The sequence below is a fragment of the Lotus japonicus genome, chromosome 5 (genome assembly GCF_012489685.1).
Source record: "Lotus japonicus ecotype B-129 chromosome 5, LjGifu_v1.2".
NCBI lineage: Eukaryota > Viridiplantae > Streptophyta > Magnoliopsida > Fabales > Fabaceae > Lotus > Lotus japonicus.
In genome coordinates, this window is record NC_080045.1 from 22553754 (window position 1) to 22577913 (window position 24160).

A 24160-nucleotide genomic window follows, 5' to 3' on the forward strand; every position below is an offset into this window, starting at 1 on the left:
TATATATTCATGTATTTGTTTATTATAGTCATTTTTTTAATTGATAATTATAACCCTCATTTTATCTTCCAAAATATACTCCCAAATGTCAAATTACAGCTTCTAGTAATGCAACTCAAGAAGACACTGCACTAAACATCAATGATAATTTAAGCAATGGGATGACGGCAATAATACATAGTTCGAGGGGCGCTTATAAAAAAAAAACATAGTTCGAGGGTCACATACCATAATAACATTCCAATTTAAACACCATCTAACAAACAGCTTAATGTGCAAAGCAAGACATTTATATTATTAAATTTCATTCCATTTTTAAAAATATGTTCAACACTGCCAGAAGAAACCTCGCGTGTTTAACTGAATCGGATCTATATTAACTACAGCTTATGAAAAGGATAAAAAACTAGAATTAGAGATGATTTCAATTCAAACATAAAGCCAACTGTTTTTTTTAACGTAAAGCCAACTATAATAGCTCATTTTGAAGTACAATCATGAAGAGACAATAAAATTATGTATACATTTTCTAAATTAATCGTAATCATACAATATCACCACATTACAACATCGTGTAGTATATAAGCTCAAAATTCATAATCATTTGGATACTATGATCGATCTAGCCTCAGAAAAACAACAGCCCAAATGATGTTAAAAAAAAGGGCAATAGGCAAATAATGACAGTGTGAAGTGACCTATGTTTCCTCTCTAATCCTCAATCTCAACACTGTTAGCAAAAATTTCACTGATTTAACCAAAATTATAAAATGTATGTGTCAATCTCTTGCCGTGTACGTTTTATGCATTTTCAACTCAACTTATAAGCTCTCATCAATCACTCGATCTCCACCGCAGAAAGCCAATCAGCACTATTGCGTAGTGTGGTAGGACCTCTAATTAACAGAGGCACCCAACTATGACTTCAACATTAAGGAAGTGAAGAATTTGTTTCAAGCCATACTCTCAACATATTCCAATGCCTTCCTCTTCACAGATTCAATTCGTTCTTCATCACCTTGGGACTTCTCATAATCAAGATACTTTTTAAATAAAAACTGCCAAACAACACAACGAAGTCACAGATCAGTCTAACAGGAAAAACACAGAGCAAACAATAGCGAAATCGGTAATATAGAAATGTACAGACCTTCATCTTTTTAGGTGGGAGGCTCAGACTTATTGCCCTTTCAAACAGGGCGCGAATTAAATCTTCATCTTTAAGTAGAATTTCCTATAAGAACAAAACAAGGTTAGGTTCATAATGTAGTATATAACATTTTACTAAAACAAGGGAAATGAGTGGTGAAGGATATACTTGATCAAGATAAACACTCCACAAGTCCGTTCTCTTTGGGTATTCCCGTAAAATTCCTTCAAACAAGGATCGTCCCCGGTCTGGAACCCCGGTCTTGAATTCAAGAATAGCTGTCTGTGAGATGAATTTAATATGCTTACGTCGGGGAAGGCTTAACAAAGCACGATTGACAACAGGTTGAACGCTGTCCTGCTTTTGCTTCATAAGACTTTGCACACGCCGCAACCAAACCTGAAATCGAGTGTAGAAAGTGAGTTCCGTGAACAGTACATACAAAGGCCGCAAGAGTAGGATTAAATTTAAAAGTCAACAAAGTACTTTGCATGAATGTTTGAACTTCTTTGTCATCTTGTTGAGAAGTTCATCAGCTAAATCATGCTGCTCGGTCCTGTCATACATTCCCAACAGTGCTAGATGTACTTTCTTGGGATCATTGTATTGTAGAGCTCTTTGGAATACTTTCATTACAGCCTCCTACACAAACATACGTAGAGTAAGAATACCCACATAACAATATTAATGGACAGCAAAAACTGAATTTTTTTTCTCTATTACCTCTTTAGGGTTTCCATACTTATTTTCCAGATTAAAGTAGGCCTTCCAGATGTTGAGCTTCTCATTCTCTTCTCGGAGATTTATTGTCCTTAAAGCCCTTTTTATTTAAGGAAGCACGGGGGTAAGAAGTCAGATTACTAGTCATATGACAGACATTCACATAGATGGAGGTAAGAACAAAAAACTTGTTTTTTTCGGGTCTAATCATTATTCAGTTTTTAAGAGAATCTTGCAAAAAAAAACTCGAAAGAACACAATCAAGACAACCATTAAACCACATGAATTCTGATTTCTCCCAATTTTTCTCACCATACAAATAATAGTAAGCAATTGATGTCAAAGCTCATGTTGCTCTGTTTTAATGTTTCATTCAAAATAACATGGAATATCATTTAACCAAATAAAATTTATAAAAGCTAATACAAGGGCAGAAGCTTTATCTTGAGATAGTACACAACACATTGAATTTGTTTTCCATCAGGTGCCATGCAAAGCTATTAAACCTATGTTACTTTTTTTTTCCATCACCAATCCCGGCCAATCTAAGTGTGCTTTGAATTTGACAACATACCTCTTACTATGTCTTCACAGGACCTCATAGTTAAATGTTTAAATTAAATAGGTATTGGTACAATGTATGTAATTTGCAGGATGAACCATCAAAACCTTATTAATAATTGTATTGCATATTAGCTTCTGAAGACCTTATTGTTTAATAGCCTAGCATATAAGATGACATGCTTATATGAAAAACTCTTCTTCCAAAGCTGAAGGTTCAATGCTCAATCACAGACTAACCATAGAACATCAAATAGCCCAATAAATGACAGAAGAAGCCATCTGAGATCCTGCTCATTGTGCTGTTTCTTTCTTATGTTGACGAAAATATCTCCCTACCCCCAATTTACTTTATTGTTCTACTCTAGTAAAATTATATTTTCAATACAAGAAAAGTAAAAGCTCAGGATTGCACATGTTTAAATCAAACATTGACGAAGTCAAGCTTTAAATTTATAACGATCTAAACTAAAAGTGATAGTTCTTTAGGATTAACCTTTCAGCAATTGACCGGGCTTTCTCGATATCAGCCAACGAAATCACGAAATCCATGTATTTTATCCAGATGAAACTGCTATTGGGAGAGGTTCTAACCAACTTTTCGAACTCATCAGCAGTTCTTGGTACATCCTCCTCCAGTAGTCTTTCCTCAGCAATCCTTATTTGTTTCTCCCTGTGCAGCACATACGATATATTAAAAATCAAAAAGCGAAAGAAAGAACATGATTGAGATAAAAATTTACAGCAAAACAAATGCATTATAAAGAATTATATAAACCTCTCCTCCTTTGCCTTTTTCTTTTCATGACTCTTCTGCTTTTCATGTAAAGTGGCTTCTTCTTTTGCAGGATCTTCAGTTAGACTATTTGTGTTATTTACATCAAACTGATCATTCTCATCAAGGGCAACATCAAGTGGAGGAATGTATGCCCTTTCTTCCGCTAGTGAAAGAATTGGGAATTGATCAATGTCACCTTCAATGTCTATATTTGAGGTTCCAATCAAACTATCATGGATAGAAGTTACAGACTTCATTCCATCTGCAATAGGTTCATCCGAACCTTCCTCCAGAGGTGTTTCGTGCACAGTTTCATCTTTCATATATGAATTCTTCATTCCCAAAGAAATTCTGTTCTTTTCTTCATCCACCTGATAATAAATATTAAGAAAATGTGAATAATTGGTACATCATGCATCCTTTTGAATCCTTGTCACATTCATCTGACTAAGATGCCTTAAAAGTGTTACAGAAATAAAAAACAGATACCATGCAAAGCGCTTCCAATTATAAGATGTACATACAATTCATCAGAAACTCGCAGTTAATAACTAGAAGTTCCTATGCCAAATAAAACCAACAGGAGTGGGATATAATCTTGTCCAGGTAAAAGTATAGATACCAGTAACATATCTTAAGCTTTTGTCAATGAGTTACCTTCAATAGTATTGCCTTTACTTTCTCTCCAGCTCTATACTTGGCTTCAATGTTCTCAATCCGATCATCAGAAATCTCTGACACGTGGCACAATCCAACCTAGGTAATTAAAGGACCATAATCAAGTGAGCTCACAGAATCGAATTGACCACTAACATTTCCTTAAGAGCAACATTTATGTAAAATCATAATTTGACATAAATACAACCACAGCCATGAAAAGATTGGATGAAGCTGTATGCATTTGAGACATCCAAATTAAGAAATAAAAAAAAAAAACCACAAACTTAAACAAATAATAATGTTGTATTTAATTAAAAAGCTAAAATCACATAAGAAATATGAAGCTCTTAATTTATTTTGATCATAAGACTTTAATATTACAAATGCATGGATCACAAATGGCTCTGAAGGATGCATAAATACCATGTTTGTGTTGTCAATTGCAATGAACAAACCAAATGGCTCAACCCGCTTAATCCTGCCAGATATAAGATCGCCCACATGAAATTTACTCAAATCCATACTTTCAGATTTTGATGTATCTGAAACAGTTGAGGTCTTCAGTGTAACTTCAACACGCTTTGAAAGAGGCTCCACAGATATAACCCTGCTATTTGCTGCTTTAGTACATCTTTTCATTCACATCAAACTAACAAATGAAGAGGAATGAAAGGTTGATTAGTTACCTGCCAATTACAAGTTTTCCAACAGGAAATTCTTTCTCAGGATCTTCTATATATTGATCTGATAAATTGGGGATAAGAATTCTGGCATCAATCTTCCGTGAAAGTATTATGAAGCAACCTTTTGGTGTGACACTCTTAACATAACCCTGGCCAAAAGAAGAGATACTCAAATGAATCCAAATTATCAAAATCCCATATTCATAGTATTCCACCAATGCATGCTTAGCAAGAAATTCTAGTGTGGCAGGTCATCGCAAAAGGACCAGAAAGAAAAAAAGTTAATCTAATAATTGGTTATCGTAATAAACTTTACCAGTACCTTTGAGACAACTGCATATTGTAATCATGTAATAATATAATTATAATCATATCAAGCAGAACATATAGGTTGTCGACAAAGTTGAATTCACGAATTATTGACATTGCTAATGAGGTTTAAAACAGAAATGATAAAGAAAGATCTTTTAATAATAGTGCCAACATAATGCAAAATCAAAACATTATAAATTATTGATTCCTCAGCAAAAGATTTCTGCTGAAAGGAGTAGAAAATAGCAGTGCCCAGAAAGAAAAAAATTCCATATATCAATAGAGATGCATTAGAAAGCATGGTTAGAACACTGAAATTTAAGAGCAAAAAGCACAAACCACCAGAGGATTTCCTTTATATATAACAAATTTTCCCCTCCTTTGAAAGCTCAGACCAACATTTCTGGATTTTCTGGGTTTTCATATTTTACAAACTCATTGGAGGTTTTTGTAGAATACCAAAAAATAATGTGCAGGTTTTCAGTAGAGGGAAAGGTTTCAGTATTCATATCAAGGGATCAGCTTGCGAAAAAAGTAAGAATAAATGGGTGATTGCAGTTTTCATATTAAGGGAGGAGGTCTTAATAGATTTCCACAAAAGAATTTCAGCTTGCTAAAAAAATCTAGAAAAACATACAGGAGATTCTATTATTTATTTTTAGAACAAATAACCCCAAAGTTTAAGTCGAAACTCCTATCTCCGCCCCTTCCCAAAATTCACAATCAAGTCAAATGACTGAAAACACAACCTGCTATGGATATGATGAATGGTACAACTTGTCAAAAACTCAGAACTCCATCAATCAAACTTGAAAAAAAGAAATACCTTTACAACCATATCAGGATGAAGATCCTCAATCTTCTCCACACATTTCTTACTAGCATGCCTGAAATATCAATAATTAATACATTTGGAAACAAATTTGCAGGTATAACAAAGATACAACCATTACTAGCATACAATGAGCTAATGAGAATAAAAAATTAAATGTAACACCCTAAAATTAAGGCAAAAACATATAACTTCTGCTTTTTGTAATGAAACCTCAACGGGAGACAGTATCATATTCAGTTTTACATTGATCAGCTAAAAGAAAAATCTGAAGAAAAGAAATTCAAAAGGCGAAGAAAAGAAGAGACCATTTGCACAAACAATTGCCTCCAAAAAATTTGTAAACAGGCTACAAGGCCCAGCCAAAAGAATTGCAACAGATTGACCAGTTGGCACAATAAGAACGGGAAAGATGGATTTTTAAAGTCAGCCCAGGGAAACAAGCTACAATAATAGCAATGGGATGTTGCTATTATTGTAGCTTGTTGCTTTTACAAGCTACAAGCTACTATGGATTTTTAATGTTGCTTTTACAAGTTACTTAGAATTTTAAAAACAAATTAAAAAACTGGCCTATTGCAATGGGATGTGAATGTACATAGAATAATAGGGCCAAGCCTACAATTTTATTTGAAGATTCATCACTAAGTATCAGTACTTACTCATTGCTGTGAACATCTGCAGAATCTGGAGAAAGCATCAAATTAGAAGAATGTAATGACAAGTCAACATGAAGAGTACCCTGGAGAGTGTGGCTGACTTCAAGAACAACACATTTGACAAACTGCCCTTCATGAAATCCAGACAATGGATCTGGCATCCATGTGTCTCTAAGTTCAGTAAAATGAACTTTTCCATATGTATGAGGACCAATTTGAACAAGCAATCCACTAACACCAGGAAGTATTTTACTAATCCTTCCCCCTAAAATATCTCCTTCATGAATATGAGCGGTTAAATCCTTATTCACAACATTAATTTGCTTCTCCTCACTAGTTCTGAAAGGTATAGCAGAAAAGGGGCGTAACACCAACCGCAATAGCTTCTTCTCCCTGTTGAGACTCAGAACATGACCAGAAACAGGTTGTCCAACATGATATCGATTCTGGAAATCCTTAAGCTCACTGGGTTCAGTAGCACTATCAAGGATATATAGCTGAGCTTTTATATTTCGAGATGTAGTTAACCAGACCCATTCACTTTCTACTTTATATACATAACCAGCCACACATTGCCCAATTTTAAAGTCAAGATTTTCTGACATATTGTCTCCTATATCGCTGGAACCTGTATTGAGAATGAGATTACATATTAAATTGCTCGAAGATTATGATAACTTTCACAATAAGCAAGTAGATACTATCAAAGAATTACTTCCTCCGGTCCCTTTTATGAGAAACAAATTGAAGGTATAGTTTGGTCCTTTATATAAGAACCAACTTCAATTGTGTTACATTAATTATTTTTTACAAAAATACGAATAATTATCTATTTAATGTTTTTATTCACAATGAGTAGTAAATAAATATAGCATATTAATTGGTTTCTCATTCTCTCTCTCAACTCTCCGACTACAGAGGACAATTTGAAAAAAAAGGTTAAGGGTAATTTTGAGAAATTAATATAAATGAAAGACATTCAATCCTAGTAACTAAAATAACTAAATTTCTAAATGGACATAAGTAATTATTTGGTTTTTATAAAAAACACCAGAGGTAGTAAAATATGGTGATAATCTTCATACGAAAACAAACTCAAGAAAAATAAAAGAAGGCTTGAATAGCATAAATGAACACCAAAATAATGTTCAATAATTTTACAACAACAGTCCGCAGGTGGGGATAACAATGAGATTACCCTTGATATAAATATATAATCATAGGAACAAATATGTATATAAGGGGCTTAGTAGGGTAAAAATAAAAACCAATGAGACTGTAGGCACTCAATCTAGCAAGCGAACCACTAAGGTAGAAATGTTTAGTGCACCATACATTGCCACAACAAATTACTAGTTTTTAACAATCACCATTCTTTCTGTACGCACATTTCAATGCATAAATTACCAAGTATTTCAATCTAGAGGTGTCATTTACCTGTAACGATGTCCGGTCTGACTGATAGCTCCCACCGTGAGCTATTTCTCTTGCTATCTGCTTCATTAGGCTTTGCAACAATCCTTGCTGTCACTGTTTGCCCAACTTTGTAGCCAGAAAATGGATTTTTCATTACATTTGAATCATGTACCTGGCCATAGGTAGGCACCCAACTATTGAGTAACAATAAAAATAGATAGCAAATCAACTAGATGGTAATCCCTGCAACAACATTAAGGTTGTGGCCATGTGACATTGGACACAATGTCCAGCTGCAGAAACAGCATATCAGCTTATAGGGTAAGGCCGCATACATCTCAAAGGCACAAAACCCCAAAATCGAAGGAGCTTTGTGCATTGAGCTGCTGGTTTTAGACATCAAACCTACAACTGAAAATGCTGATTTTAAATATTGACTCCAGAAACACAGTAGAGTTACCTCTGTAATGTGAACCCTTCCATGTAGACCAAATCCAAACTTAAGTTTCAGCTCAAGAGATCTGATTTCGGTAATCTGGATAACATAACATTGTGATCAAAAAGAAAAATCATGAAACATATTTTAAATTTGTCATAACAAGTAATATTACTATAGGAAGGGTCAATATACGAGTAGAAAGAGCAAAGGCATTAAAAGGGGAAATAATTAATAAAAAAACAAGGTCATCAATGCAAACTGCAAGCAGCTATCAAATGGAGGTTCTCTTAAAAAAGCTATAGTGCAAGTACCAATGAGGAGACAAAACTACTCTATTCATAAGAGTGAACAAAAGGTTAACAAGCTCTGTGACACATTTTTATTAGCTAAAAGGAAAGTAACAGCTTATATCAATCACATTCACAAATCATAAAAAAAGGTAGATAACTGAAGCTTGTGATGGTTGCATTCAACCTTCAATGTTACTATGTAGTGAAAGCACTTCTAATAAATATAGAAACATACGCATAATCACGCACATATATACATGTCAAAGAACTGGATAAACCCACATACCTCTGCCTCAACCAGAGATCCCACTTTATAGCTAGATTTCTTCTTGGCTCTTTTAGCACTTGATGTTCCATTGAGCTCATCAAGAAGTAAAAGCAACCTCCCTGATGTTTCAGGGCTTGGAAGAGCCATAACAGTTGCCACAACACTGACCATGTAAAAAACTAAACACATAAGCCCAATGCGAAGCAAAGAATTGTGGAAAAACTACACAAACAAAATCAAATATAGTATCCCCACTCATATCCGCTTGGTTATTGTTAGTAATACTACTGAGCTCAGTTACAGGTTAGTAGGAATAACTGAGTCAGCTCCTGCCTGTTGTACTCATAACTGCCACTATCAGACAGTTGTTGCTTAATTGTTACTTGCTAGTGAAATGAGTTACTTGAGCTCTCTATAATTACGTTGTAAAGCAAATGCAACAGGAAACAAGACACTCAACTTATTTCTTGAGAAATACATATATATATATATATATATATATATATATGTGTGTGTGTGTGCATATATATCAAGGCATATATATTTGGTCTCCAAATGTATGAAAACTGATCACCAAATCAAGTACTGCCAATCAAGTATCAAAACTTTACAAGCAGGTCTTTGGATTGCATAGAAGACTAGCAAGTAGAAAACACTTAGAAGAATACAGGTTGTATTAAAAACATAAGTAAAATAAACAGAATATAAAAGAGAGCATTTCCAACAAAAAAATATTTCAAAAAAGGCAAATACAATAAGCTAATTAATACTACTAACTTTATAACAAACTAAAATAGGAATTGTAGTGTAAGGAATCACATATGTGATGTGTGCCTGACTGCTACCAACCATTCTATAATGGATTGTTCTAATGGAAATTGGTATATCCACATTACTACCAAAGCATTAGAGACACCATATTACTTAGATACAAACTTCTAAGTACAGGTTTAGTAATATGGGGTGAAATAAAAGTGAAAACAACTCATATTTTAAGTAGCTAATTTAATACCCACCTCTGTCCATTTTGGAATTGTTTCCGAGAAAACCCTTGAGTATTATAGTCAGATACAGATGCATATCCTATAGTGTAATTATTCTCTGGAATTGATACAACCTGCATCACAGACAATAAGTTCAGTAACATACGTTAAAATATATTTATGGATAAATTTACCAGAAGTTGGCTAGATTGAATAACAATATCAACACTTGCCAAGTAGTTTTCTTTAACAACTTCCACCACTGCATTCACTGTCTGATGCAATACCAAGTCCTTCAATGGTTCCCTTTGACGTTTCTGGAACAAAAGTATGAAATTGATTAAAGAGGATAATGGAAGAATGCAATAAGATAATTTTCAATGTTAAACAGAAATTTAAAAAAGGTTGTTCCATGGTATATAATTTCTCTGCCATGTGGGACACTACACTTAAAGACGGGGGCAGGAAAAAATGCCCTACCTTCTTTTTGGTATGACTTATAGAACTTTCTTTAGACCTATTAATGAACTCTGGTTTGAGAGTTAAATCAACGAGTCGTTCAGCCTTTGCAACATCAAGAACCAATGCTTCCACTACAGAGCCTTTCTCCACAATAGTTCCAGGTACTGAGGGGTTATATTACAACGAGAATTAGTATTTGCATTTGAGTAAGAATCACCCAAACATAGTTATTAATAATTAAATAAGGTAGAGGGAGAGAACTTACATTGATATTTGGTAATAAAGCCAAAAACATCATTGTACTTCTCAAAGCTTACAACATATCCAACATCCTTATCATCCTCCACTTTCCCTTCAACAATGGCACCAATCTTAAATCCTTCATCCCATTTCAAATCAGATGCACCAGAGCCCAAGCATTGCAACTTAGCAATCTAGATTCAAAGACGTGAAAAGGTCAAAAGTAATAGACAAGGGAAACAACATAATAGGAACTACTACGAGAAAACAGAAAATAAAAATGATAATAGAAGGTTATGTTACAAAATAGACACAGAAATAATGAAAAATTTCAAAATGTTGTTTATATAGAAAACAATAACATGATATTGGCTACTATAAGATCAAAAGTTAAAGAGCAATGCTATAAAATCAGAAAGAAGTTGCCAGTTTTTGCCAACACTCAAGTGTGGTTGGTTAAATGAGTAAAAGTGGTAGTAGGTAGGTACCACTTTAACATTCAATAGTCGACAATAATGTCAACTTATTCAGAAAAAAGTAATGTTTATCCAATATTTCCCTAAAACGAAATTCAAAATGCAGTAAAAATCAAATGTCTGAATTCATGGAGAAAGCTAGATATACCACCCGAGAAAAGTAGTATGATAAGAAAGTAGAAAGTATAACCACATCATAACTTAATCCCTTCATCTAGTTGACTACTAGCACAAAGTGCATACCGAGATGATATTCGTAATTAGAACAAATGAGCCAAATAAACCTTTAAGACGAACAATAGTACTCTAGGTAAATAATTCCAAATTTAAAAATATCAGACCTTTACAGAAATTCAGTAAGCCAGCAAGGTCCTAATAAATTTGCTAGGCATATGGTGCTCAAACTTATATCCTAGCGGTCTGCCTTGATTAGAGCTTGCAAAGCACAAGCACAGACATTTACTTATGCGCATGCATGCACATGTGTTATATAGAATATAAACAATTAAATTAAATAAATAGTGGTAAAAGGAAACCATATGTCAACAATATTAGAGGTATTTGATAATTGTTTAAACCTTCTCATCCATAAGAAAGAAGTCCTGAATAAATGATGTATCTGTTGAAGAACAAGATGTCTGCTTTAGAGAGAGTGTTACTCTACCAGTTTCACTATTAACCTGCCAAGGAAAAAAATAAAGACTAAAATATTGTTTCAGCATACAAAAACATTCAATAATTTGAAATTTACGGTCTAAAGAATACTAACATTGGATACGTTACTGCGAACTGATTGTCCAATATAATAGGATTCTAAAATATTGGTTTTCTGATCATCTGCAGCCTGTAGAAATGAATGATATATAAACAAACTATCATATAACAAAAACTAAATCAAGATAAAGAAAAGAGGACAAGGGGAGGTAGATAATGTTGAAAAATCAAAGACCTTATTTCTTGGAGCGAAACCAGTTAATTGACCAAGGAAACGAACAAAACAGCCTGTCTCAATTAAGTTACATATATAGCCCTGCTCCATTTACAATTCATACAGCAAAATAAGAAAACCACAACAGTATTATCACTAACACGAAAGAAACAAAAAATACTAAATAAATTAAACAGACATGAGTGTTTATCAAAAAAGTGCAGGAACAGTTCATATGTTTGATATCATCACTTACATGTACAACAGAGTTGGGATGTATCTGACTAATATCAGCAGGAATCTGCTGAGCAGATTTTATAAGCGAACTTTTGGCAGACAGAATCAAAGTGTTCCCTTTAACATCTACAGCAAGAAAAATGAAGTATTTTTTTATAACATGGACGGGGAGTAAAACGAAGTATAAAACTAATAATTGCAAGTATGTGATATATGTCATCAGCTTTATACATGATGCAGACAAAAAGTAAAACACTGAAAGAATGATAAGACTACAGCTCGTTCTTATCTAGGAAATAACATCAAAGAAAATATTTTGTTGAAATTAAAGGGATTAGAAGGACAAGAAAACATTATAAAATTCTGAAGAATTAGGATATGTGCGGCGGAGGTTGAAGAAAAAGTTTGGAGGAGCCAAAATAAATTAAAAACACATAATTTACATAAATAATATACTATATATCTAACAAAAAAATTGAAAATAATATTGACCATAAAAACAATATTACAGAAAATTATTATAAACTACTTTCAATCAAGGAATACTTGAAAATATATAGGGAGGCTTGTTTTGAGAATGTAGAATAATTATATACTGTATAGAAAGAGAGGAGAGTTTATTATGAGAGATGAGAGCATTAAATTGCGCCCGTACAACTATAAATGGATGGTTTGAGATTATAAGTGGTTTAGCGGTCACATGACATTTAAAAAAAAATCATCTGACTTTATGTTTTAATCTTAACCATTCATGTTAGATCCAATGATCACGATTCATTCCTCTCATCTCTCATAATAAGAATTTCTCTCACTTGATATGTTCCTATATATAGTTTTAGTAAGTTTGGGGGAGTCATGGCTTCCTCATGTTATAATGAAAATCCGCAAAACATTTCTTAATATAAATACTGACCACTTAATTATTCTCATACATTAGGTCAAGTAGATTCAATGCAAATAATTTCTAATGCACACAGATAGACCCCTCTAAACTTAAGTACCAAAAATTTAAGACATGGACCACTAATACTCAAAATTGAATGCCTAATGACAGTATCAACATGATCTACACCATAAATAATAACATAAGTCAATAACAAGAAGTATAACTATAGGTACAGGCATGAGCTCAATCCCATGCAAATAAAGAACATGTTGTATATCTTGAATTTACCTAAAACCAATAGTTGATCAAAATTATATCCAGGTTTCAACACTGATTTCATCAAAGCAGCTTGCCCTGTATCGTAAGAAGTAGCTACAATTAGCAATTGTATTAAGAGGAAGCAGAAATGAGAAAGCCTTAATCAAGAATATGGTAATTTTTACCATGATGATCTGCCAAGTGCTCCATTGATATTGTGCCCCTAGAGAAACTATTTGAATTGACACAAACGACTATAGAATTAGATGTCAACACGTCAACAATTCCCGAAACAATGCTACCAAACGTAACCGCATCATTTTCAGTAACCCTGTCATTTGAATTGTCAAAATGGATTAGTGCAATTTTTAATAAATGTACTCACTTTGTACATTTTAATCATAGCACTCAACAATCAACATAACTCAGCAGATAGCTTATCATAAATCATGAAAGCAATTAAAGTACATTCATTAGATTTGGGAGCCAAAATTAGATATCCTCCCAAAAAAATGTCTATTAGTCCACTATAAACTTGAAGAAATATGCTAAAGGATACACCGTACTGATACAAGCAAAGCAGAAAGGAGAAGGAAGCAAACCTCGTGGGCTTTATAAGGAAACTAAGGTTGATCCTCCGTGAAGCAGGAATGGAACTCGTGACACGACATTTAACAACTTGCCCAACATTATAAACTGTACCTGGATCAGCACCTGGCTCTAGTCCAAGTTCAGATCTGCTCTTATATCAAAAACAATAAATAAGGTAGTTTAAGCAAAATTAAAATTTTAAAATTGGGCCAACCAAGTAAGTCAGAAATTCACACAGAAAACTTTTGTTATCAATAAAATGTAAGTGCCCAAACACATTCAAAAGAAATAAAAACTAAAGATTAGCAAATAAATATTTCCCTAGTACACTGTTATTTACATACTGCAAATTATTTAAGGGGAAGAAACCTACTGAAAAACATGAAGGCTACTTCACTTTATATTCCTATAACAGAGAGTGACACAGGAATATGATTATGAATAACCAAGCAGAAAACTCAATTTAATTGTGGTCATAAATTTTTCTCCTATAGGAATTCGGAAATAGAAAACTACAGATTTAAAAAATAAGACATCCTTCAAAACCATATAAAATATGGGTGAAATAGAGAAAGGAGAAAATTTTTGAACAAGAAAAAACCACATGCATTGCCCTAAAAACCCTTCGTTAGTTAGAAATTTCTTTGGGCACAATAAAACATGTTATTGATTTTGTGGGAAAGAAGAAAATAGTTTCATTGTTCAAATCCCATGACATGTGAATGCCATGCGAATGATCATAAGAATGATAAGTTAATCAAGAGGAAGGGGTGACAAATGAAGACAAAATTTCCATTACTAAAAGAAGATCATATAATTTGAGCAAACATTTAATTATAACTGCGATCAATGACTAAGAGTCAAAAGTTAGAAATTTGCACAACTAGCAAATGAGAGACTTGCCTGGGAGCAAACCCTTGGACCCCATTGTAAAATCGTACAAAGCACCCATGAATCTCAATCCTTGTTATCCATCCATGAGTTATCAAACCATCAGTTGCATCAGCATAGGCACTAATAATCTCTAGTTTTGATTTCACCTGTAAAAGTATCATATATCGGATCAAATTTTATTATGGAACTAATCCATGGGGGGGAATATTAATAAATGCTCCCAAAGTATCAGAGTCATTGAGGCCACTTCATAGACAAACAAGCACGTAGAAAGACGTATTTATTAAACTAATATGTTTTTGTGTTATCGTCAATACATAGGAATTTTGTTTATCGGAATTTCCTTTTTTTGTGAATGAAGAAATTTTTTGAACGCAGCCAAAAATAAAGTTTAGAAAGAAACACAGGGTTTAATAGTTCATGGTTAATCATGAAATTTGTAACAGATTTAAGTCTGAAGGTGATCATGATGTGGCAATGTTAACAAAGAGTGCAGCTTTGTTGGGAACATCAGGATCAGCTCTTATTTTTCATGGATTCTTTCTTCTTCAATCCAAGTCCATACTCATGAAAGTAGTTGGCTATATACACCCTTGAGAATATGGGAGGAGATCCACAACTACTAGATAAACAGGTATTGGGAAACACTTGCATACAAACCTGCAATGCCCCCTCAATGGCTGGCTAAAACCACAAGAAACATGGGATAATAATTGCTCCCAGACTAGCAACATGGCGACATGCATGGTCACATCAATTAATCATTACATATCATGTTTCAGAAAGGGAAAAAGTTTCATTCATGGAAAAAGACCAATCTGTCATGACAGGTGTAAATGCAAAACAGAGCAAAATAGTATTTTGAACACCTTCTTTGGTCCATAGTACTCAGCTATTTAGGAGATGTAGAAGCATAGTTCGAAGTATGCCTTGGTTGTTGGAATTTGGTATTTTTGGCAAGTATGAAATGTTAGAAATTTAGCTATGGGTATCCTAAATACAGTTTTTGTCATGAGGTAGATTTGATGATGTGGGCTTTGCTCATAGTCCCTTCAAAATGTTTTTCGGACAATTATTGTCAAGAATTTGACAGCTCGAGTATATGTATTTGTTCATTGCGTTTCTATTATCAAGAATATCATATCCTCAACCAAGTACTTCACTTTCCTCTTCTAAAGTATAATAATTCTCTTACAAAGAAGGGGGAAATACAAAAGGGCATGTACCAGATAATTAAACAGAAAAAGAAAAGAAACCGTTTTTAGTGCCTTCAATATAAAATAAATGCAGAAGAGTTCAGATGTAGAAACATACAAGAGTTTTCTTGTGTGTAACTGTCACTCTTTTTGACTTGCAACCAAGCACACGAAACGTCAATTCAGCTCCTACCTGTACCATAATCCAGGCAAATGCTTAAGTCATTAAATGGCTTATCTGTCCTGTCAGACTTTACAGCACAACTCAACATTATATGACATAATAGTAACAAAAAATGACAGCTGAAATGTATATATAGCTAGAATAGAACCTTGAATTTTTTTCCAGGCTTTGCAATTTCCAGTTCAGACATATGTCGAAGCGGACAAAGTGCCTTCACACCACCAGGAATTTGCACTATAGCACCAAAGCTATCAACTGAGAGAATCTTGGCCTTCACCACCATTCCTGGCTTGACATCGGAATGAGTAAACACTGTCTCGTTAAAAGCACTAGCCTGCATGACATAAAAACATAAGGATAATCAAATCAAAATATCCTACAAAGACAACAATGGATGCAACAGACTAGATAAGTTAAGACATCTATCGTTAGTTATTTTCCTTTTTCAACAAACTATGGAAGCAAAATGTCATTAATTTGCACATTCAATAAAATTTCAAATATTAGAGTATATACCAGAGCAGAATCATCAAAATTATATCAAAATAATTATACTGACTTAAAGTCGAAGAGGTCAACATTTCAGTTACATCCCACTCTTACATATGATTATGGGATAGAGACACACCAGCTAAACCATTCATAAAAAAGAAAATATCTAAAGAGCACCTCAAAAAGTTTTTGAAACAACGTAGGAGTAGAACATGATTAATGAAAATGGTTGGCAATCTAACCTGAGATTTTAAAAAAATAGACTGCTCAATTTAAAAAAAAAAGTGAATTTTCAGAGGAAATTATAAGGACCAGATCCATTATAGAACTCACAAAGTTATTATAACTAATTAACTAATCAGATTTCATAAGAGATCAGGACCATAAGCATTTTCTTCCAGGAATTTATGACAATCACAAGTTTAGTACCACTTAGGACAATGATAAGAACTAATAACTAAGCACTCCTCAATGTGAGAACTCCTATATCCATATAAGGCTAAACTGTTAAAAGTACAAAAGCAAATAAGACACACAAAAACAGATACATAAAACTTCGGTAGAGTTTTCGCTTTTCAAACAATAATACAACTGTGTTAGGGCCCAAGTACATGGTCTATAGCATTTACATGTGAGAAACTCAATATAGAAACTGACAAAAACAAAAACAATTTCATTTGAAAACTGATGTTTATACATATTGGACAGAGCTTATCGACAAAATAAGTGTAACATATCATGCCAGTATTTACCAAATTTGGTCAGCTAACAAGAGAATCATACATAAAGAACAGTCCACTCTTGACTGCTTCATCATGTTGAATGCCAAGCCTAATTTTTTTTTTTACTAAACTTCCAACCCGTGTTCCAGAAAAAAGGACCAATCAAAGAAGATAAAGAATTTACATGCTACAAGTGTGATAGAAAAAAGCACTGCAATCATTCAACTACTGATGCTTATCATCTCTAATAAATTAGATCGAAGAACAATGACAACCTTCAAAACTCCTGTAGCAAGACCTTCCAAGTGCCTTAATCCTAGAATCCGAACTCTGACATGATTTCCTTCCTTGTATTTTTTCTCAAGTTTTTGGATCTCCTCTTCAGCAATATCAGATATCTGTGAACAATAAACTCAATTATAATTGTCATTTCCCTGGTGGGGTAAGGCTTGATTGATATTGTAATACTGTACACTACTCAGATTTCACACAGCAAAAAGTATACATCATTAAAACTCATTCAGACACTACATACACTGACGAAAGCCGGAGTTGACTCTGGAATTGATGGAACTTCAAGCAGCAGTCCTGATCCTTTATCCACCCTGACAACTTTTGTGTCATCATATATTTCTCCAATTTTAACATGCTGCAAAACAAAGGCAATTCCTCAGTATCTAAGATGGCACACATGATTATTAACTTATATAAACAGAATATCACCTTAGCAACATATCCGACAAAAAAGTTTGCTATTGGCAGGGGGGATTTACAAAGAGAAGAAAACCATATTTCATATCCAAGCACCTTGGCAATGCAAAGTTCAATTATTGCTAATATATTCTTAACTAATCAACCTAACACACGCTGGGAAATAAAGATTTGCAACAACTTCAAGCCTGCGAAATATGTGCTAATCCTATTTTTATTATCATGGAGTCATCAGGGATTATTTAGCTAGAACAGCAGAATGTAAGCCAATTAAATTGTTGAAAATTCTGCATTAATATGATGAGATGATTATAATCACCATATTTGTAAGACCTAATAATGTTTTAAAAGATTTGTAGGCTCCCTTTGACCTAACAGAAAGAGTGGAGACTTTCATAGCTAAGTAACTCATGAGAAGGGGATTTGTGTATTATATAAGTTGGTTCAAAAGAAATGATAGTCAGGCAGTGGCAGAATGTTCTAGTACAGACCTCTGGAAATCATCTATCCTTGCAAATATTTTTTTTGGATTCTTTCAACGCATATCCCAAGAGTCAATAATTGCTTAAACCTCCTACCAACATATTATCTTTACCCATTTTTGCTTACTCAAGTTAACCCCAAATCATATTCTGATCAATGGCAATCTGAATATGGAAGCACTAGACAAGAAATGCAAAACTTTCACTACACTAAATGGCTATTACTGGGAGAAATAGAAGAAAAACTAGTTACAGAACTCATTCTGTGGGACTAAGTATTCCATACTCCGAGCACCAAAGATATGTGACAAAAATACTTACAGAAGGAGGGGCCCTGTTTTGAACAAGATGTGGATTCAGCGTCAAACCAACAGCTCTACTTGATGGATCAATGAATAATATCCGAGAAATAACCTACATAACATAAAAGACGCTCAAAAAGATAAATTTATCATTAAAAGAAGGTTATCCCTATAACAACAAAAAGGACAGCATCAGCTGAAAACAATCGAATTGTAGCTCAAAATCAATGTGCACGAAACTTATCAAGGTACAGAAGTCAATATGAAGCTACAAACAACACAACATAATGATCCATTATGACCGATGCCAAAAATTAACAAGTACACAACTAATGTTTTCATGGGAGGGGTGAGTTGGAATAAAACAAGGATAATTTCTTCTGATAGATGAAAGGGGATATTTTCAACCCAAAAAACCAGTACTTCAAGTCCGCATGTCAGTGCACTGGTATTACTTAAATATTATGAACTTGAATTTTAAAGCCAATACAGTCAGCATCAGTTGAAGAAGAGAGAATATGAATGAGCTCTAAACTGTAGACAGCTTTAATGAACTGTTTGTATTATACTACAGATCAATTTTCCAAATCCATATCATTTTCAGCTTAAATGGTGTTTCTACTCTCTCTCTCTCTCTCTCTCTCTCTCTCTCTCTCTCTCTCTCTCTCTATCTATCTATCTATCTATATATATATATATATATATATATATATCTGAAATAACATGAGATACCAAAGAACTCAATGCAATATATAACTATTTATGCAAAGGTATAAGAAAGGCTTTTCCACTGGAATATCAAATTATATGCACATGTGTGAAAATATATTGCACTAAATAGCAGGCTACATCATACAGAAGTTGTTTGCACTAGAAGTATTTTAGTGCATAAAGCAAATAACTGGATATGATTTGCGAAATTGACTGCAGTGTAAATTGTAATAGGTGCACAGAGGTGGAATCCAAAGTTACCTTCTGAGATTCACTGCACTTATCCTTCCAACTTGCCGCGGGATATATATCTTGCAAGTGAAATAGATCAACCTGCAATTAAAAGAGATTCCAAAAGCTAATGCCATAAGCTCAGTGGATTTGTGAAGAGAACTGTGTTACATGTAACAATTTATGTGTTTTCACATGATAACTTAAGCTGTTGAATTAGTTGGTTCATTCATAGCATGATATTAGAATCTCTATGATCCGGTAATCTTGAGTTTTGTCCATATTGACCACATTCTGTGAAAGAAAAAAATAAATTTCAACAAAATGTTGGATACATATATGCAATGTCAGATTAGGATTCTCTCATGTCACAAGACAGTGTCATGTGAAACTGTGTCTATCTCTCTTTTCATAAATGTTCAGAGGGTCCCACCTAATAGGTGTGAAGAGTGAGATAGACCTGAAATTTTAACATGACGGTATCATGTTAAATATGCACCTGAGAGGATCTTGATATGCAAGGTCATCATTTCAACTTTCAAGCCCGAATGCCTCTTGTGAGGAGGCGTGTTAGACTTCGACCTAAATTCATCTACATGCTTTCCCCTGATAGCCTAATGTTTGGGGTTAGTTCACGACAAATTTATATACGCAAACCATCGTTTATACATTTCTATTACAACCTTTGCAGCAAATACTTACAGTTCCAGTGAAGTATGTGAGAAATGACAACATAACACCATTCTCAAGTATTGACTTCACACGAGCGTTAACCATCATTCCTGGAACCAGAAGATCAATCGATATACCTTTAAGATCCTTGTTCTGTATCAAATGCACAAAAGAAGTTGACCAATCAAAAGGGGATGTGAGAGCCATAAAAGAAACTCCAAAAGACACTGTAATGAACAAAAAGGAAGCATACCACACTTTTGGACATTGTATCTGGGTCAGAACTCAAGTAAACCAGTTTACGATTTTTATCAATGCTCCTAACCACTACCTGCAGATGCTGCCCCATTTTTACTTCACTGCCATGGCCTTCTGCAACCATTTAAACAAAAGAAAGGCAAAGAATACCATGAAATGAGCTTGGTTGAACCGTGCAAGACAAGATGAATCAAGAATAATTCACAACAGTAGAGTGATGTTTACCATTATTAGAGATATTTTTCGGCAAGAAACCCGTGAAAGAAGACAAACCAAAATGAAGAATGTAACCATGGTCTTCAATGCTTTTCACATATGCAGCAAGAATCTGAAAATACAGTGTACAAAAACTAAAAGTTTCAGCTCTTAAACAAGCCCTACGACACTCAAAGTCCACTTAAATCAGCAAATGGGTCGATAACATCACACAATAATATGAAATGAATAGCAATAATAATGATTGTTAGAATACGCAAAAGATTTCTTATAATATCTTGATCTTATCTTAGAGTACTTAAGGTAATTTAGATTATTGGTTAGATTGATTTGTTTCGTTATCTAATTAGGATTAGGAGCAATAATTAGTTTCCTTATTTAACAGGAATTAGGAGTCCACCCATTAACTGTAAATATGGGTTGACATCTTATCTTTTATCAGTCAATTATTTAAAATATTTTCAGTTTTAACATGGTATTAGAGCCTCTTTGACCAAGTGGTCTAGAGCTCGATCCTTGCCGGCCTCAATTCTTCCAATAAAAGAAAGTCGAATTTCAGCACATGGTAGGTGGGCTTGTGCATTGTTCACCCTTTAAGCCCAAGTGAGCTCTAGCGTGAGGGGGGGGCGTGTTAGAAATATAATCATTCATGTGTCCTTTACCCAACAGCTTAAGCTTTTGGGATAATTGATTCTTTAGTGATGAATCAAACTACCATAATAAGATGTATATAGTATGAACCGCAGAGAAGTTTTTTCTTAGTATTATCGGAAAGCCAAAAACTTATAATGATTATACACAGAAGTTCCATATTTTGTTACTGAAATAAGAAAATCATCAATATAATGATTAAAAAGGATTGTTCTCATATACAAACATAAAATTATGATAAGCAGATTAAATTCATCGCTACTTCAATTCCAAGTTCCATTCCTATATTTTTTATGCGAAGTTGGTTTTTTTGGAAAAAACAGGAAAGAAAAAAAAAACAAAATAAGCTACAAATACATGTAATCTGCAATAATTAACCAACAAATAAGCATTTACAACTGTGAATTAAATCCTAGACCCATATAAAGTCAAAAACTGCCATCCACTACAATTATAGATTCCTAATAGTACGAGACTAGGAAACAAATTTATCTGATGAACTCACAAAAATCAAAGCTAAAGGATCAGAATGCGATAGCTTAATTGTTGTTGAGTTTATTCCTATACATGAAAATTTTGGTAACCTTTTCTTTACTGCGAGATGAATATGGCTAGCTCCAAGCATGTCATAATTGACAACCCCTTAAAAATCAAATGAGGAAACTAAATCCTAGTCTAGATGAGCTATTAAAGAAAAACTAACTACAAATTATTCCACGCATAAAATAATGACATACCATGCCTTCCTGAACAACATCCAAGTTGAAGTTCTTGTGCAACAAAGAAAGACGCAAAGAAAGCCAAATTTTCCTGCTACCTTTGTCTTTCTTGTCCTCATCCAATCTAAGCACAACACATGAAACCAGCTGCCCAACACAAAATACTTCCCCGACCTGATATGAGAGAGAGAGAGGTGAGTTAAGACTGATGGGTAAATAACAATGTACAAAAATAATTAGAAAATTATATTGAGCCATTAAATTGAAGAATGTGTAAGGAGAGCTTGAGGCAAAAAAACAATGGAAATATAACAAAAAAGCTCATTGCACACCTCAATTTTGTTGTTAAAAATAGGATCCAACGCATCTGAAGCATGAACTAAACCACGTAAACCACCTGGCAAACTAATGATAAGGTCTTTATCATTTACTTCAGCAACAACTCCCCATATCTTCATTCCAGGAGTCATATTCTGGCATACATGCAAGAATGAAAAGTTAAAGAAAAGCACAGACACACAAAAGAATCCTAAGGTATAATGTCAATAAGCCGAATAAAAATTGGAAAAAATTTAAATTAAAAAAATACCAGAAGCATAATATGAAGCTTGGTTTGAACTCTTAACATTTTGAATGTAAAACTAAATGAAATTGGGTGAAGAAAAAAACTTATTTTCAACATCTAACCTATCATGACATCATGACATAAATATAAAAACCCTACCCTCAATCATGAAACAACCAATTTCCTAGTTTAATACATGTTGCCATTCATTCCGAGACCATACATAGTTATATACCATTGAAACTCACTAGACATATGCTCTAAAGTCTTAACTAGAAATTACATTGTGAAATTACACTCTTCAAATCAGAATAAGTCATTCTACGAGCTTAAAAACAAAACATGTTATTGCTATCAAAATTAAATAAAATTAATAACCAACAAGCACCCCACCCTCCACTCTACAAATTGCTGCACACTACCTTAAGAGTAACTTTATTCACACGCCGCGGCAGTTTCCCAGTAATACCATCGCCGGAAAGCGAGCCCCAATCATCTCCAAGTTCATCACTCTTACTCGAAACATTCCTCCCCTTTTTCTTCTTATTCTTCCCTTTCCTAGGATAATCCTCCCCGTCAAACTCCTCATAATCTTTCCTCCGCTTCACCGAAAACACTCCTCCTAGAGAAAACACAACAAATCCACATTCAATTCAAACCAAACACAAATGTAAACATCAAAACAGGGCAAAAATAAAGCGAAAACGATCGTCGCGAACCTCGGGGGAAATCGGGAACCTCGTCTTCGAGCTGCACCGCGAGCGCCTCCGACTTCGCGGCGTTGGTGGTGGCGGCTCCGATTTGTTCCCTCTTGGGTTTGAAATTTTTCTTCGACGCTTTAAGCTTGTCGTTGTTGTCGTTGTTCATCGGCGATTTTGCAGCATGCGGTGCCATGGCTCAGAGCTCTAGCTTCAGAACCGTTCTGAATGAGCAGGGTTTAGAAGAAGGGTTTTAGTTTAGGTCGGAGGAAGATGAGTAATGGAATAGGAAGGTGAATGCATACACTATGGGCCGAGTTTAGAGCACATGCTTTGGGCCTAAGTTTGTCAACTTTTTGGACCAAAATATAATTTACTTTTCACACCCAATATTTACATTTTTTTTTCACTGAAAGATTGAAATTGAAATTCTCAATGGAAAAAAATTAGCTTATGGAACATGAAAATCTGGAGTTGTATAAAAGAAAAACTTATGAATTACAATTACTAGAAGTTGAAATATTGAAAGAAAACACAATTAGCTTTCGAAAACAAAATTATTTCATTTTTTAATTTTATTTATATTTGAAATTTTTTTTCTTGATATATTTAATAGAAAAGTTCAAT

General features: G+C 33.9%; 1 protein-coding gene across 1 annotated transcript; it reads right to left on the reverse strand.

Annotated features, from left to right (window-relative positions):
• Window positions 1-504: 504 nt before the first annotated feature.
• On the reverse strand, window positions 505-23798 carry LOC130716907 (rRNA biogenesis protein RRP5). The gene is made up of 40 exons (XM_057566945.1): window positions 23555-23798; window positions 23258-23457; window positions 22603-22743; window positions 22289-22444; window positions 20910-21012; window positions 20680-20798; window positions 20457-20579; window positions 19785-19856; window positions 18832-18924; window positions 17853-17966; window positions 17593-17715; window positions 16252-16437; window positions 16038-16112; window positions 14733-14869; window positions 13841-13975; window positions 13424-13569; window positions 13269-13334; window positions 12114-12220; window positions 11879-11959; window positions 11699-11773; window positions 11508-11609; window positions 10479-10647; window positions 10232-10377; window positions 9985-10068; window positions 9785-9885; window positions 8787-8931; window positions 8232-8306; window positions 7793-7943; window positions 6359-6983; window positions 5691-5751; window positions 4556-4701; window positions 4293-4476; window positions 3867-3965; window positions 3210-3580; window positions 2928-3104; window positions 1874-1970; window positions 1637-1792; window positions 1319-1549; window positions 1151-1234; window positions 505-1058 (listed from the first exon to the last, which is right to left on the reverse strand). Exons 1-40 carry the CDS (start codon window positions 23727-23729, stop codon window positions 954-956), a joined length of 5736 nt encoding a protein of 1911 aa, XP_057422928.1. The 5' UTR covers window positions 23730-23798; the 3' UTR covers window positions 505-953.
• Window positions 23799-24160: the final 362 nt, after the last annotated feature.

Bases quoted from the DNA above. Each gene is read 5' to 3' on its own strand.
- LOC130716907 (XM_057566945.1), bottom strand. From the start codon at position 23,729: ATGGCACCGCATGCTGCAAAATCGCCGATGAACAACGACAACAACGAC. The intron at 17,967-18,831 runs GTAAGTATTTTT...TTTGTTTTGCAG, and splicing joins AAAACAGGGCCCCTCCTTCT to CATGTTAAAATTGGAGAAAT. The intron at 1,059-1,150 runs GTCTGTACATTT...GTTGTTTGGCAG, and splicing joins TCCCACCTAAAAAGATGAAG to TTTTTATTTAAAAAGTATCT.